The 18096-nt window shown below is 43.8% G+C and overlaps 1 protein-coding gene across 1 annotated transcript in view; it reads left to right on the top strand.

Annotated features, from left to right (window-relative positions):
* Positions 1–18096, top strand: part of LOC137369108 (solute carrier organic anion transporter family member 3A1-like) — a 395526-nt gene that overhangs the window by 351142 nt on the left and 26288 nt on the right. Inside the window, exons 6-7 of the mRNA XM_068029763.1 lie at positions 804–1002; positions 7940–8078. Coding sequence (XP_067885864.1) covers positions 804–1002; positions 7940–8078 — 338 coding nt within the window. The remainder of the gene's footprint in view (positions 1–803; positions 1003–7939; positions 8079–18096) is intronic.

Below are 18096 nucleotides of genomic sequence, written 5' to 3'. Positions count from 1 at the left end.
GGATATTATCTCAAGAAGGCTTCATAGTAAAAAAACAAAATTCTACCTGGATTTCAGTTTGTACTTGAAAAATCTCAGGTGACATTTTATAAACCAGAGCAATTAAAGCACCCAAGAAATGAAAACCCGCAGGTCATCTTCCACATTCCTGCCACAAGTGCAGCTGCAGAAGGTCTGGAAATTAGGCTGGAATGCACTGGCTCCTGGTCTTACCCACCAGTTCCTGCAGGACTTTGTTTGGAGCAGAAATTGTATCCGTCCCAACCAAGGTTACTCCCATCCAAGAGGGCTTGAAGCTTCCTCCATTCTGGCCTAGGGATCAACTGGCAGCTGATTTGCTTAGTGAGAAGGGGCATGCAGGCCTGCCGGCTTGGGACTCAGGCGAGACCCCTGAAGATTTTGGATTTTTTTTCAGCCTCCTTATAAAGGGGCCAATGGGGCACAATCCACATGTTTCTGGGAGGGTCCCAGCAGCTCTCTCACCTGAGTGGGCAGCTTCTGCTGCTTAATATGGCCTTCTCTGACTGACAAGCACATATGCAGTACTCCTAGTGGTGTGGAGCATGTCCAGATTATTAAAACAAATGGAACTTTCCCAGTGAGTTTGCCAGAGTTAATCATGGTACTTTCCAATGGATGCATCCCAGTTCTTGCATCAGGATTTTTGGCCTCCACAGATTTTTGGGTGGCTCAATCTATTTGCTAACGTAAGAGATGCATTTCAGCAGCATTACATATTCTGTTGTGTAGTTTATGTGTTTTACAAGAGTGATTCATTGTCTTTCCTGTGTTTCTCTTATTAGGAGTGACTGCCGTTCCTTGTGTGTGCCTCGGAATTTTCCTGGGTGGCTTTGTGCTGAAGAAAATGAGCCTTACTCCATTGGGAGCCATTAAAATGACATTGACTGTAAACATGCTGTCAACAGCTACATATGTTATGCTGCTGTTTCTGGGTTGTGAAACAGGGCCGGTTGCTGGAGCAACAGTCGCCTATATGAATGGGTAAATAGCATACAATTACATTGTGGGGTTTTTGTTTCTCTTGTGGAGTTTTTCGACACAAGCTCATGTTAAAGATGTTTTGGGCTCTAACTGGGTTCAGCTGAAGGGACTACTGTTCACAATACATGGAGAATTCTATAAATATTTGTTTCCAGCACTGATTTACTTTTAGAACTCCACTGACCTGAGAGTGATAAATTTCAAAGTGGAAGTTTTCCATTTACTGGTGCAGTCTTCCATTCCTGCTGACTAATCACTGGTAGTCTTCCATTCATCAGATCACCATAATACTTTGTCAATAAATCAAGCTCAAAGATTATGGACTGGATTTCCTAAGGTGGCTGCTATTGGATAGTACAGTGGAGGAAAGTTAAGGGGAAATTGAGGGAGGTGGGGTGGGGTGGGGTGGGGTGGGGTGGGGCGTGGGTGCGGGATACAGCCTACTGCCACCTTCCTGCACCTATAAGCACTGATCCCAATTTCCTGCCCAACCAGCCCAGCAGGGAATATGTCAGCTGACCCTTCATTCCATTGCATGTAAGAGTGGGGAGATGAAGCCCAGAATAGCTGCACGTTTTACCTCCCTTCTGCCACCACTGCTGCTGGTCTCAGGCAGGATATGACAGCCGATCTCAGGGCATGGGCAGAAAGCCCGCTGAAGCCCCTGCCCTCTCCATTTCTTCTGACCTCATCCACTAACCTTTTAAGCCTCATTGCAGCTTATGTAGGGTGAAGTTCAGAGAGGGAAGTGGACTTGTGGGGGCTTACAGACAAGTCAAGCCTTTAAATGTTTTTTCTCAGGTGATGAGGTTAGGGTTTTTATGTATTGAAGAGACAGAAATGTCAGGCATTTCTTCAGAGTTGCTCCTGCTCCACTGTTGTAACTTGGCTGGAAGTGTCGCAGAACCCCTGTTTACATTTGCAAATAGTAATGATTCGAGGAAACTCCTGGCCATTGACTTTATGTAATTAAAAAAAGTAAAACACGGATCAACAGCTTTAAATGCTGACACAGCCCAAAAGACTAATAACTCATTACAGCTCCAACTCATGAAAGCAAGCAGTTCCATGGATTTTGCAACATAAGCCGCAACATTGCTTAATTTGTATTGGAGGAAAAAATACATAAAAGCCTGAAAGGGAAAATCCAGCTGTAGAAACCACAACACAAATGGTACATTTCTAGAGAGATCCCAAGGTATGTTCCCTTGAAAAAATCAAATTTTTACATTAAAAATGATGCATTCTGGTTCATTTGAAGCATTTTTATATTTCACAATTAATAGATTTTTAACATAAAAAAAGGAAAAACAAAGTTATGTCTGAAATTTCACAAACCAATCATTCCTTACCCAAATGTTATGTCAACAACCACTCTCCCAACCCTCCATCTGAGTTCAAAAGATGCTCTACCATTTCCAGATCCAGTGCACAGATACGGTACCCCAACCCACTCCCTTTCCTTTCACAGACCGGCCACTAAATTTGTTAGTGCCCAAAAAGAGGTATGAATCTGGTGAAAGGCAGTAATGGCATGCCAGCAAGGAGAGTCTTGAGGAACGATCTAGATCCACCCTCAAGCCTCATCAGAAAAATTCAGGCAAGCTTCGGGCATCAATCAGGTACCACAACATAACTCATCTGGTGGGACCTCATCAATGTGTCGTCATTCTGAAGCCCACAGACAACTTTAGGGGGGCCATGGAGGTGATTAGGAGGGGAGGGCAGTGCAGGGGAGGGGAGGAGTATGGTCAGGAGGGGAGGGCAGCGATCAACCATTATTTTGTGGAGTTTTGAGGTGCATTCATGCTAACTCAGCACAAAATAAGGATTAGATCACAGGCTGCTCCTAGTTCGGATGCCTCTGTAAAGAGCTGAGGTATTTATTGGTGAATTCTCAAGCTTTGATTTGCGAGGGTATGTAAGGGAGCAAAATAATAAACTTCAGAAATAGCTTGCTAAACATCCTACTCTATTTTGCTGTTGCTTGAGGTTTGCTAAATTTTATAATGCCTGGGCATTTTGATTAAGTTTAGTTTAGAGATACAGCACTGAAACAGGCCCTTCAGCCCACCGAGTCTGTGCCGACCATCAACCACCCATTTATACTAATCCTACACTAATCCCATATTCCTACCACATCCCCACCTTTCCCTATATTTCCCTACCACCTACCTATACTCGGGGCAATTTATAATGGCAAATTTACCTACCAACCTGCAAGTCGTTTGGCTTGTGGGAGGAAACCGGAGCACCCGGAGAAAACCCACGCAGACACAGGGAGAACTTGCAAACTCCACACAGGCAGTACCTGGAATTGAACTCGGGTCGCTGGAGCTGTGAGGCTGCAGTGCTAACCACTGCGCCACTGTGCCGCCCTTTATTGGTGGAACATCCCATTAGTCTCCCTGATGCAATACTAAGACCTCTACCAGAATTGGAATATCAATCTGCAGACAGTTTTATAAAATTAAGCAACACAATTTCAGTGTGCTGTGCTGAGAATATGGGAATACAGGGAAGAGTTGTGTTGGAGAACCTTGCAAAAATAATAAACAGTTACGGAAATAAAACACATACATCATCCAAAATATCTAATGCCATGGTCAAACTACCCACCTCATGTTAGGTTAAGGTCAATAGCTCACTTGCCATTTTACGTTAATAACAGCCCTTATTTTACATTGACAATGTACTTTGCCAGGTGGTTTTGTTTGCAACCATGCTCATTCTTGCCACTACTGTGGTAGTGTGTCAGCCAGTTACAATTATTTAGCTTTGATTAAAAGGGTAGGTAAAGGAGCAGTTGTTATTTTTGCTACTGCATATAGTAATTATGTTACATTCCCACCAGAACAGTACACTAGCACAGTATTATAAATTCGCCAGTGCACTTTTCGTGAGTGCAAATGGAAAGGGTGGCATTGAACTGTGCTGCATCTGTTTCCTGGAAACTAGAAAACTGGTGCAAAGGTTTCCAACTTAGGGGGCCAGCCTTCCACACACGAGTAGCATCTGAAACAGATGTAATGCCATATTTGTTCAGAAACTATAAAGGTGTCCCTGGAGGCCTCCTGAAGCAGATGTTAAACATCTGGAGTATCCTAATTGGGGGCCTAATGTCTGTTTTAGAACCCAAACTAGAAATTGGGCAGGATTTTCCATTTTGGGTTGGAACCCCGATATCGGGGTAAAATGCAGCTCCTGACCCTGCACCATGTCGGGGGCAGACACTCGACATCAGTTTTGTCTGCACTGACTAATTATTGGCCAGAGGGTGCGCTGGGCTCTCGCAGTTGGGAGGTGAATAGGAGGCCCTCTAGTGCTGAAGAAACTGCAGCCTGCCATTGCAGGTAGTGGAGAGAGAGGGCACCTCCACCTTGAGGTACCCTCTCAGCACTTTTAAAATATTTGACTTAAAAAGTGGCCACTTGTCAGACCACCATTGTGGAAACCCCTCCACGGGGCGACCTGCAGCCACAGCTGTGGCCAGGGGCAGCCTCAAAGTCAGCCTGGAGCACTGGCCCCCTAGTCTGCCACCTTCAGGCAGCCTTCATGTAGCTCCTGTGCTCCCGTTTCTGCAGGAAACTTCCTGTCGGTTCTGATCAATGCCCGTAATTTGCCTTTTAATTACCTTGATAAGCTACCCTCCACTTGCGGGTAGGTAGCCGTTCCGCGCCCAATCTGGCCTTCCTGAAAATGGCTCGGGGGCGAGACGGCCCTGGCGAAATTATGCACCTGCCTGCCACAGTTCCTGCCCTTTTGTCCATAAACCCAGACAAGTGGACCCTGAACCCAAAATGCTGAGTATTGTGAACTGTGAGAAGATAGTGATAAACTTCAAGAAGACATAGACAGGCTGATGGAATGGGTGAACAAATGCCAGATGAAATTTAATGCAGGGAATTGTGAGGTGATTCATTTTGATAGAAAGGACGAGGAGAGGCAATATAAAATAGAGGGTACAATTCTAAAGGGGGTGCAGGAGCAGAGGGACCTGGGGTATATGTGCACAAATCATTGCAGGTGGCAGGACAGGTTGAGAAAGTGGTTCATAAAGCAGACAGGATCCTGGGCTTTATAGATAGGGGCATAGAGTACAAGAGCAAGGAAGTTATCATAAACCTGTATAAAACACTGATTCATCCTCAACTGGAGTATTGTGTCCCGTTCTGGACACTACACTTTAGGAAAGATGTGAAGGCATGAGATGGTGCAGATAAGATTCACGAGCATGATTGCAGGAATGAGGAACTTCAGTTATGTGGATAGATTGGCGAAGCTGGAGCTGTTCTTGGAGAAGAGAAGGTTGAGAGGAGATTTGATAGAGCTGTTCAAAATCATGAGTGATGTGAACAGAGTAGATAGAGGAAAACTGTTCTCATTGACAGAAGGTTCGAGAATTAGAGGACACCGATTTAATGTGATTGGCAAAAGAAGCAACGGCGATATAAAGAAAAAACATTTTATGCAGCGAGTGGTTAGGATCTGGAATGCACTGCCTGAGAGTGTGGTGGAGGCAGATTCAATCAAGGCCTTCAAAAGAGAATTGGATAATTATCTGAAGAGAAAATAATGCTGGGACTGAGTTGTTCTGTTGAGAGCAGGCACGGACATAATGGGCCCAATGACCTCCTTCTGTGCTGTAACTATTCTATGGGCTGAATTTTATGGGCACCCCTGAGATGGGTTTGGAGGCGGGGGTGCTTATAGAATTGTAATGGGAGGAGGGGGCGGAGGGCCCGTCGCCTCCCCATAGCAATGCAATTTTGTCGGGGGCGATGTAGGCCAACGACAACCTTCCCACCCAGAGGCCAATTGAGGCCCTTAAGTGGCCTATTAATGGCCACTTTCGGGCTCTTTCTGCCTCCACTGGGATTTAACCAGCAGTCGGTGGGCCTCCGCCACGTGGGGAGGTCGCCTAGTATAATGAGGCAAACTCCCTGCGGGCTTGTGGGGTGGAGGTGGTAAGCCCTCCCCTGTGAGCAATCTGTAGTCCACAGAGGGTCCCTGCTGGGAAATCCTATACCAGTCTGAACCCCCCCCCCACTCCCCCTTGCACTAACCCCCTTCTCCTGGTGGTGCTGCCGATACTGCTGTTGCCGGCTCTCAGATTGAGGCTGTTAATTGGCCCAGTGCTGTAGAATCGTTGCGGGGATGTGGGGGGTGGGGGCTTCAGCTGGCCAAGGTGGGATTCCCCCCACCTTTTTGGCCTGGCATCAGGAGCCCCACCATGGGCACAAAATTCAGCCCCATGTATCTAAATATGGATGGCTGACATGCATGGAGGTGCAAACCTGTACCAGTGCTTTTCATTGTCAGGTATTGTCAGGTTATCTTAAGAGAAACCATACAACTCAACCTGTTTCATGGAGGAAAATTAATTTATAAATAGGCTTTTGGTAGTACAAAACTTGAGTATTGCTGAAAACAGAGACATGTTGTTGAAGCTTTTCGTCTTGCACTCATCAGGACAATTGCAAGAATACTAATGTGAGGGAAGCAACAAATTTATACTGTATGAGAAGAGAGTGCTGATTGGTTGGCAAGTAGACTCTGATTGGTAGAGGCTTTACTATGGAGAATGCACCAGCTTATGGTGACTGACAATTAACTGCCAAGCTTTGTTTGAAATTTAAACCAGGCAGCTTGATTCTGATTGGTCATTGCCCTGAGGAATGAACTGGTGAATGTCTGTCACTTATTTTGTTTAGCTGAAACAGGCGCAATGTGTGTACTTGTTCTTTCTGTCTGCAAAGAACAGGGATCTGTGTAGTAATATATATAGCTTCCAGTACGCGCAAATGCGCCACACTGAGCCCAACTGACAATCTTAGATTGGTTGTCAGCATAGTTCTTGCCAACCAATCAGCACTGTCTTCTCATACAGTATAAATTTGTTGCTTCCCTTAAATTGCTATTCTTGCAAATTGTCTTGATGAGCGCAAGATGAAAAGCTCCGACAAAATGCCTCTGTTTTCAGCAATACTCAAAATAATTTTTGTTTAAGGGAAACAGTAGAAACAGCTCTTACAACTGGATTGGGTCTTAATAACTCATTACACTTCTGGCTGATTGAGAGTCACCGCATTCTAGTCCTTCCCATGCCATTTATTATCAGCCTGAATAGGGAACAATAGAATTGTGGATTCATCCACTTTTGTGGAGGTGAGATGGATGAAAAGTAAAACACAGTATTTAGCTACCTGACCAAGACATGTTGGAGCTCATTGGTCAAAATGAGCCAACAATGAATCATGACACTGCTAGGCCAAATCCAAATGTTCTGTTTACCTGCTCAGTGGTAAAGTGAATATTGCATTCAGTCCCCAGTTTTCTATTCACTCTTGGGGGATAAATTTAGGAAAGTTAATCCCTTTCATTGCCTCCTCTTCCAGAGTTTGGATCTCGGGCCTGAATTTATACTAATCCCACTCGGTCATTACTCACTTGGGTAAGCAGATTCCCTGCTAGAACTTGAAACTGTGTGAAACAAAAACTTTTCTATTTTACAAGGCCATTTCGAGATAATCTGTCACTTTAACAAATGAATTGCAGTTAGTGGAGTCTGCATAAATCAAGTGCACTGCCCCTGAGTGTGAGAGCTGCTCTTGACTACAGATCATAAACTAGAGAAAAATATTGGCCTCAACATTAAGCCACCACCATTTGAAACAAGCTCGAGAAAATATACATGCAGTGCAGCTGTCACTGTATTAACCTCTAGACGGTTGAGGACAGCATCAACTTCATCAGTTATTTTAGTATAATAATCACATTCCTACTATGTCTGGAACATGTAGAAATTGTGCACTCGCAGCATCTGGGCTTGGGCATGTAGTAACGTGTAAATAGACTGGCAGCCTTCTGAGGGTTCAAATACAGCTTTTAGTTTCTGAACATTTTCTCACTGTGACTTCTGATTTTGTTTCTTTAGTTCTTTCAATGGGTTACAAAGGAATCTAACTGTACCATGTAACGAAGATTGTGGGTGCACAAAAGAGACCTTCAACCCAGTCTGTGGGTCTGATGGCATCACCTATCTGTCCCCATGTTTTGCAGGATGTACTGACAAGGTGAGCATTTTTTTTCATGCTCTTTTAGGTATTTGTTTTACATATGGAATAGAAAGTTTCCTGTTAATAGGGCCAGTTGAGCACAGTGTAGTTAAAGGCTAAAGAAAGGATATTTTGGCCTACAGAGTATGGCACATAATCCTTTTGATTTGCACCTCATGACTGGATGAAATCATGATTACCTTTGTGGATGCTATTCCAGGACCTGGCTGAGAGACAAGGGGGTTGGACTTGACTTTATGTGGTAATGTGAAATGGGCGATAGCAAATCGGTAGCCCATGTGATAGCGCTCCTGATTTTTATTCCCAAGAAATAGGATCATTAAAGGTATGCCTAGTTTTACCAGCAATTGCTCACCTAAACAAGTGGAAGTGCGGTCCCCTGGGGTCGCTAGCTGAGCCTTGGAGATCGGTGGGAGCAGAGGAATTGACACAGGTGGCTGCTGAGGCCACAATCCATTGTTTTTGGGCAAGGTGGTGGGGCCAGTCAGCTTCAACACACATTTCCAGGGCCTGTGGTTAGGGAGCAAGGGCTCTGGGTCCTGTAGATGCATGCCTGCACTGCTGACAGCCCAGTCCGAGATGGCTTGCCCCTGACCCTGCGGCCTTTGATTGGAGTTCTGTGGTGTGCATGAACTGGACCAAACTATCAAGCTCACATCTGGGCCCAGTTTTTAAAAAAATTCTCCTACCACCAAAATTAGCGGAGGCAATTGAGAGCAAAAAAGAAGGCAAGTTTTATAGTTAGAAAAGAGGCTAAAATAGATTATTACACAAGCATTCCAATAAATTAAATTAAATTAGAAATATGAAAATTATACAGATAGAGAATGGGAAGGATTAGGGAAGGAGCAAGTGAGTAGAATTAAAAGGTTTCACGTTTTAATTAAAATTGTATTTTAAATTTTTATAGCTTGCAATATTAGTGCAGTAAAGTTACTCTGAACAATTGAATTGTCTTTGTCTGTAGTATTAGTGTTGCTTTCAGTATCACACTGAAAACAACCAAGCCTTGGGATGCAGGCTGAGTGGGAAAAAAAACAATTAATCTTCCCAAGTCCACTAACATTGGAGTTCATGCCAATAGATGTTGGTGTTTCTCTCCCACCTCCATCCCATGTTCATGGCCTGATCACAGTTTCCATAAAGAGTCTCCTGAACTCAAACCTACCTCTTTTGTTACAGCCAGGTGGTGTGACGTGGGCGGTTCCCACTGTTCAACTCCCTACCTAGCTGCAGCAAGTGTATTTGCATTAACAGTTTAGTCACTTTGTGTTTTATTTTTCAAATAAACAGATGCAACAGGTTTTCTTGCAGGTTTTAAAAAAACAGAAAGTCAGTTGTTTATTGATCAATATGCCTTATCCTGAAATTGTTGCACCCGCATTCACTCATGCATTCACTTGCGCACACAGACACACACACACATACAAGCGGAAACAGATAGAGAAGGGAAAGAGGTAGATGGGTTTTAGCTGGGGAGAAGGGTTATGATAAACCTGTTGAATTCTCTTGAGACTCGAGTTATAGAGGGTTGCAGGCCTGTGATGATTGTAGATTTCTCTCTTGGTTGAAGGTTCTAGCTCTCTGTCTGCTGTATGATGTAGATGTCAGATTTTTTTTACAGCAGGGCATGTGCTTTCTTGCTTTCTGGAATGCCAGCAATTACAAGTAGCTTCACCTTCTGGGTCTGTGTGTGTGTGTCTCTCTCTCTCTTTTTCTGGCTATTTTTTGTAAAGGTAAAACTGTCACTTCTCACATCCTGTTGGGAGACATTCTGGTTTCTTACTCATGGTGATCGCACAATGGCCCAGGACGTAGCTACTTCACACCTTCTTTGTTTTAGATGAAGACATTCAATTGTGGAATGTTTCTATGATAGGTGTGAGATGGTTTCATTATCACCTTTTGGCTTTGAAGATTTGTCCTTTGTCTTTGTCAGGCTACTTGAATATACAAAAGGTTAATCCCCTTCTCTTCAGTGACCATTTTGGATCATTGTTCACTTTTTTAAAAGGTAAAGGTTTTTTAAAGACAGTGTCTGTTTTTTCATAACTCTTCAGAGTTACTCCATGAATGTTGTATCATCGCACCTCTGATGTGCGTGACACTTTATTCTCTTGGTTTGTGGGTTAGCATAGCCAACCTTGAACAGTGAATCCTAAATTGTGGAAAGCAGCTAATGGATAAAAAAAAATATTTGAAGCAAGTACAACAGAGTACGAATAGAGTACAATAACAGGCTTACATGTTTCCACTTATAGAGGAGTCCAAAACTAGAGGCAATGAATATAAGATAGTCACTAATAAATCTAATAAGGAACTCAGGAGAAACTTCTTTACTCAGAGAGTGGAGAGAATATGGAACTCACCACATGGAGTGGTTGAGGAGAATAGCAGAGATGCATTTAAGGGGAAGCTAGATAAGTACATGAGGGAGGAAGGAATAGAAAGGTGAGATGAAGTAGGGGGGGAAGGATTATCACTTAGACCTGTTGGGCTGAATGGCCTGTTTCTGTATGTAATTTCTATGTACATAGTACATAATCTGGTTTGACTGTTAAAACAAAAAGAAAATAGATGCATAACTTGTTCCAGCTTTTCTCATCAAGTCCTTGGTAACACTAGGGCTAATTTGAACTCAGGCTGTGAATCTAAGGTGAAAGGGCAAAGGCAGGTAGCAAAATGTCCAGACCAGAGGCCTCACTTGCTTGTCTCGACACTGACTTCTGGCAAAAGCCAGCGGGAATGATGCAACCAATGATGCTGATGGTTGGGTATCAGTCCTGGTGAGGGTGTCAGGCTACATCCGAGAGCCCACTGTGATGCTGCACAGCAAGGTAGATTCGGGTTTATTAGGAGGTGGGGGGTTTGTTGAGTCCATGATCAGGGAAGGGGGAAGCCTGGGGCAGCGAAGACCCCTGGTATCCTTGTAGGGTTAGGAGGCACACACCTACAATCTTTGATCCTGGTTTATGTGAAGTGATACTTTGCAGAGCCCCTTTTTCTTCCCTTATACAAAACAGACTAGACTAACAGAAAACTAAAGATCCTGACAGAGACCCTGGATTATAAGGATAACACTTCCTTTGATGTAATGGCAGAATTGTTGAGGTTATTTGGCATCAAAGCAGCAATACTCTCCTAACCCATAACAATAACATCAATCCTAAATCACACTTTACCGTTGACTTCTCTAATAACATAGCAGCTACAGAACACAAAGCCATCTATATTGAGCAGATGCTAAGCAATCATTCCTGTCTGTTAAACTATACACATTTAGATCTGTAGACATGGTTCCAAGCCATCAATGGGATAAAGAAAGTCCTTTTGTTCACACCCAGAGCACCTGTTTTCATTTTGCAATTTAGAGAATGATGATGGTCTCCATTTTGGCTCTAATTTTTTTAGTATCAGAAAGTGACAGACATGTCAGTTTTTGTTACAGGGGGCAGTACATTTATAAATATTGTATCAGCTGTTTCCCTGCACAACTTTGGAATCAGTTATTATTTTATGATCAAACATCTTCCATTGAAATGAATCATTTTAGGCCAATATATACATACTTTAGTGAAATATTTTTCAAATTTGCTAAGTATTTTCAGATTAAATCTTAAAAGTCTTTTTCTCAAGTGTGCTATACTTCCATCATCTCATCATGGTCGGAGGTGGTTTGCAACACCTTACTAATCATCCCGTTTTCAGAACATTTCCCCCACCTATCAGTTATGAGTTATTTTACTGGAAGGTCCTGCTTGTTTCGAACTGTTTTCCTAAACAATACTTAAGAATACGGCATGCAATTCCTGAACTGGGAAGGACAGGAATTGGGAGCATCATGTGCTGAAAACCACTGGATTTGTGTCCCATTTAGACTCCTGCAAAAAATTCTGATTGATGGGAGGCACGAGGTGATAGGCACTTGTTACTTACTGTGCAGAGTCTGGGGGCATTCAGCAATAACAACAACTTGCATTTGTATAGTACCTTTACTGCGGTAAAACATCCCAAGCTGCTTCACAGGAGAATTAACAAAGACGATTTGACACTCAGCCTCGTAATGAGATATTAGGGGTTGCTCACAGAGGTAGGATTTAAGGGGCGTCCTGAAGGAGGAGAGAGAGGTGGAGATGTGGAGTGGGAGGGAATTCCAGAGCTTCGGGCCTAGGCAGCTGAAAGCATACCCGCCAATGGTGGAGTGATTAAAATAGGGGATCCTCCGAGGTGCGAGGAATGCACTGTTTATTCTAATTCCACTTCTCCACAGGTCACAACATATATTTAAATTTTTCCCACTTACCGATACAGTCAATCATAGACTATTTTTTTCCCAGAATAAAACACACCAACCAGGTGAGTCTAACATCAGTGGTAGGGAAATTATTGGTAAAATTCTGAGAGACAGGATTAATCTCCACTTGGAGAGGCAGGGATTAACCAGGGATTTGTCAGGGGGAGATCATGTCTAATTTGATTGAATTTTCCGAGGAGGTGACTAGATGTGTAGATGAGGGTAAAGCAGTTGATGTACTCTACATGGACTTCAGTAAGGCTTTTGATAAGGTCCTACATGGGAGATTGGTTAAGAAGGTAAGAGCCCATGGGATCCATGGCAATTTGGCAAATTGGATCCAAAATTGGCTTTGTGGAAGGAGGCAGAGGGTGATGGTCGAGGATTGTTTTTGCGAATGGAGGCCTGTGACCGGTAGTGTACCGCAGGGATCAGTGCTGGGACCCTTGTTGTTTGTAATGTACATTAATGATTTAGACGTGAATATAGGAGGTATGATCAGGAAGTTTGCAGATGATATGAAAATTGGTGGTATCATAAATAATAAGGAGGAAAGCCTTAGATTACAGGATGATATAGTTGGGCTGGTAAAATAGGCAGAGCAGTGGCAGATGGAATTTAATCCTGAGAAGTGTGAGGTGATGCACTTTGGGAGAACTAGCAAGGCAAGGGGATATACAATAGATGATAGAATCCTAGGAAGAACAGAGGGTCAGAGGGACCTTGGGGTGCTTGTCCATAGAGCACTGAAGGCAGCAGCACAGTTAGGTAAGGTGGTTAGGAAGGCATACGGGATACTTACCTTTATTAGTTGAGGCATAGAATATAAGAGCAGGGAGGTTATGACGGAGCTGTATAAAACGCTGGTTAGGCCACAGCTGGAGTACTGTGTACAGTTCTGGTCACCACACTATAGGAAGGATATGATTGCACTGGAGAGGGTGCAGAGGAAATTCACCAGGATGTTGCCTGGGCTGGAGCATTTCAGCTATGAAGAGAGACTGGATAGGCTGGGGTTGTTTTCCTTGGAGTGGAGAAGACTGAGGGGGGACGTGATTGAGGTATTCAAAATTATGAGGGGCATTGATAGGTTAGATAGGAAGAAACTGTTTCCCTTAGCGGAGGGGTAAATAACCAGGGGCCATAGATTTAAAGTAAGGGGCAGGAGGTTTAGAGGGGAGTTGAGGAAAAAAATTTTCGCCCAGAGGGTGTTTGGAATCTGGAACACACTGCCTGAAGGGATGGTAGAGGCAGGAACCCTCACAACATTTAAAAAGTATTTAGCTGAGCACTTGAAAGGCCATAGCATACAAGGCTATGGGCCAAGTATTGGAAAATGGGATTAGATTGGATGGATGCTTGATGGTTGCCGCAGACACATTGGGCCAAAGGGCCTGTTTCTGTGCTGTATAACTCTATGACTCTATGACTTCCAGGTTTCCCATCCGAAAATTGGCACCCAGTCTATGCTACCCACCCCTGTCGATATCCAACCCGATATCTGATTCAATACAAACTGCCTTCTTTGATAGCAACATTGTCCTTATTCACTCCTAGCCTCCAACCCTCTGCACTCGGAATTGACATAAGTCTGTGTAGCCGCTAGAAGCAGTGCTACACAAACAAATTTCTTCCTCATATCTTTAGTCATCCAGGGAGCTCTAGCTTTGGATCCCCTTCCTTTCTCTTTCATGAAAATGAACCTAGTCTGTACCTGAACCATCTCCTCTTTGAACTAACTGGATTGCTCTTCGAAAGAGCTGGCACAGTCTTGGTGGACCAAATGGTTTCCTTGTGTGTTGTACAATTCTATAATTCTATGATTCTATAAGAACAAAAGAAAAGGAGCGGGAGTAGCCAATATGGCCCCTTGAGCCTGCTCCCCCATTCAATGAGATCATGGCTGATCTTCGATCTGAACTCCACTTTCTTGCCCAATCCCATATCACTTGATTCCCTTACTGTCCAGAAATCTATCGATCTCAGTCTTTAATGTACCCAACAACTGAGCATCCACATACGAACATACAAACACATGAATTAGGAGCAGGAATAGGCCACTCGGCCCTTTGAGCCATTCAATAAGTTAATGGCTGAACTGGTTACTCCACATCCCTCTGGGGTAGAGAATTCCAAAGATGCACAACCTTCTGAGTGAAGAAATTTCACCTCATCTCAGTCCTAAATGGCCAAACCTTATTCTGAGACTATGATCCCTAGTTCTCGACTCTCCAGCCAGGGAAACAGCCTCTCATATCTACCCTGTCGAGTCCTCTTAGAATCCTATACATTTCAATGAGATCACATCCCTCTAAACTTCCAAGAAATTAGGCCCATTCTCTTGACTCTTTCCTCATAGGATAGCCTTCCTTGGGTAAGCAGACCAAAAGAGTTCACAGTACTCCAGATGTGATCTCACCAAGATTTCCTTTCTCTTATACTCCAACTCCTTTGTGATAAAGGCTAACATATCGTTTGCCTTCCTAATTTTTTGCTGTACCAGCATGTTGACTGTCTGTGATTCGTGTACAAAGACACCCAAATCCCTTAGAAAGCTATTATTTACTAGTCTGTTACCTTTTATAAAAGAATTCTTCTTTTCCATCCTTCCTCCCAAAGTGGAGAGTTTCACACTTCGCCACGTTATAATCCATCTGCCACTTTCTTGTCCAATCACCTAACCAGCCTCTATCCCTTTGCAGCCTTTTTCACATCCTCCTCACAGTTTACTTTCCCACCTAGCTTTGTATTGTCAGCAAGCTTGGATATATTACATTCAATCCCCTCCTCTAAGTCATTGATATAGATTGTAAATAGCTGAGGCCCAAGCACTGATCCTTCCGGTACCCCACTAGTTACACACTGCCATCCCGAAAATGGCCGTTTTTCCCCCCTAATCTCTGTTCGCTGTCTGTTAATGAATCTTACTGACCTGTATTGGATTTCTAATCCCTATTGAATTAAATTAAAAATTCTCACCCTCATTTTAATCCCTCCCATGTTCTTGCCCCAGCCTATCTCTATTCTTCAGCCTTATCTCTCCCTAAACACTCCTTTCCCTTGACTCTGGTCTCTTGTGCATCGCTCCCTCCCTTCAGTCATCTATTGGTAGCAAAGCCTTCTGCTGTACAAATCGTACATTCTGGAATTCATGCCTAAACCTTTCTGCTTTCCTTTCCTTTAAAAACCTTCTTGAAACCTTTGACCAAGACTTTGGTTCCCTATTGTAACGATTCTCTCTGTCTAGGTGTCCATTTTCCTTAAACCTCTCTGTGCAAAATGCTGGGATGTTCTGTACATTGAAGGTGCAATATAAATGAAAATTGTTATTTTTGTTGTTGTAGTATAATTGCCCTCAGGGTTAGGGGGGAAGAAAATTAGCTAGGGTTCCTAGTCTTGTCTAGTATCATATAACTCCCATTTGGAAAGTGTACATGTGTGGAGGTTTGATGAGAATATGATTGAGCCACTTGTAGAACACACCCATGCCACTAGAGAGCACTACATAAGCGTAAATGACTTTGTAATCCTGGATCACTCCACCAAAAAATAATAAAGAGCAACTACTTAGAAACCACTCAGCTTTGTGTTCATGAAAATTAATAAATATATCTTATGGGATAATCATTACATTTGTTTAATGGAAAACCTTTTCAGTGTGATTTTCTTCCCCTTTGATTTGTAATATTGAAAAGCATCCCACATTTGATTTGTTGTTATCAGGCTTTAGAAATAATTCATGTGCTGAGAGTGGATGGTGCAGTTTGTTAATTCTCTGACAATTTTTGTTCCCGAAATTGAATGAATACATTTTGAGATAATAGCTCCAAATGTACTCGAGGGTGCTGTCAGATGTTTGGTATCTACCATAAAAAGGCAGGAACCTGGTTCTGCCTGATCTCTGCTGACTGCTAGAGATCCCGATGGTCTTTTAAGGGACAGAACCTCTGCATGCTTGTTAGAATAAGGTCAATGTCACGATAGGAGCAGAGCCAGGGATTGAGACTCATGTCACTGGTAGCTGCTGCTGCCCAAGTCCAGAAGGGATCCAATGTAACAGTTAAGGACCAGTCCATCATCAGAGTTTACAGATCTCCGGAAGGGCACAAGTGCACCTCATTATGGTGGTCTCGGTGAGGGAATCAGCCTGGATCATGTGATATCTGACCATATGATTTGCACAAATGATATTGCAATGACCTCATGAAGGTTGGGTCCCCTGTGGTTGAGTATTTCTATTCGTGGTTGCATACTAGCAACTGTTGTGCGATAAGTTCCAAGAACCAGGAAGCCACCCATGAGCAGATGAAGAAGGTAAAGACAAAACTGGTGAATAGGGGAAACTGAGGAAGGGGTAGAGGGGAAACGGGGGAAGAAGGGAAACTGAGGGAGGGGTAGAGGGGAAACTGAGGAAGGGATAGAGGGGAAACGGGGGAAGAAGGGAAACTGAGGGAGGGGTAGAGGGGAAACTGAGGAAGGGATAGAGGGGAAACGGGGGAAGAAAGGAAACCGGGGAAGCTGAGGGAGGAATAGAGGGGAAGTTGAGGGCAGGGTAGTGTGGAAACTGAGAAATGGGTAGACAGGAGACTGAGGGTGAAGTAAAGGGGAAACTGGAGGAGAGGGAAAACTGAGGGAATGGGGAAATTGTGAATGGGGAAACGGACGGAGAGGTAGAGGGGAAACTGAGGAAGAGGGGAAATTGTGAATTGGGGAAACTGAGGGCAGGGTAGAGGGGAAACTGGGGAAGAGAAGAAACTGAAGGAGGGGTAAAGGGGAACTGGAGAAGGGGGAAACTTTGGGAGGGGAAGGGGAAAACAGGCAAGGGAGGATGATTAGGGAAGAGAGGAATCTGAAGTTGGGGGAGCAATTTGCAGAGAGGAAACTAGAGGGAGGGGGATCTTTTGATTCCAGCAGTAATTTATGGTAACTCATAGAAATTGGACTGATATTAATAGTGTAAAAGTGATAATGCTCAGATTCCGCTCATAACCAACAGTCATACAACAATGCACAATATGTCCTGTGCATAAAAAGCAAGACAAATCCAACCTGGCCAATTATTGCCCTGTCAGTCTACTCCCAATCATCAGCAAAGTGATGAAAGGGGCCGTCGACAGTGCTATCAAGTGGCACTTGCTCAGTAATAACCTGCTCACTGACGCTCAGTTTGGTTTTTGCCAGGGCCAGTCAGCTCCTAACTTCATTACAGCCTTAATCCAAACATGGGCAAAAGAGCCAACAACATTCAAGAAGCTCGACACCATCCAGGACAAAGCAGCCCGCTTGATTGGCACCCCATCCATCATCTTCAACATTCACTGCCTCACCACCGACACACAGTAGCAGCAGTGTGTACCATCTACAAGATGCACTGCAGCAACTCACCAAGGCTCCTTCGACAGCACTTTCCAAACCCATGACCTCTACCACCCAGAAGGACAAGGGCAACAGATGCATGGGAATACAAACATCTGCAAGTTCCCTTCCAAACCACACACCATCCTGACTTGGAACTATATCACCGTTCTTTCACTATCGCTGTTTCAAAATCCTGGAACACCCTTCCTAACAGCACTGTGGATATACCTACACCCCAAGCACTGTAGTGGTTCAAGAAGCTCACCACCACCTTCTCAAGGGCAATTAGGGATGGGCAATAAATGCTGGCCTAGCCAGCAATGCCCACATCCCACAAACGAATTTTTAAAAAATGGATAGACT

The sequence above is a fragment of the Heterodontus francisci genome, chromosome 4 (genome assembly GCF_036365525.1).
Source record: "Heterodontus francisci isolate sHetFra1 chromosome 4, sHetFra1.hap1, whole genome shotgun sequence".
Lineage (NCBI taxonomy): Eukaryota > Metazoa > Chordata > Chondrichthyes > Heterodontiformes > Heterodontidae > Heterodontus > Heterodontus francisci.
The sequence above is the reverse complement of the archived record's forward strand: the minus strand, read 5'-3'. Positions and strand labels throughout refer to the sequence as shown.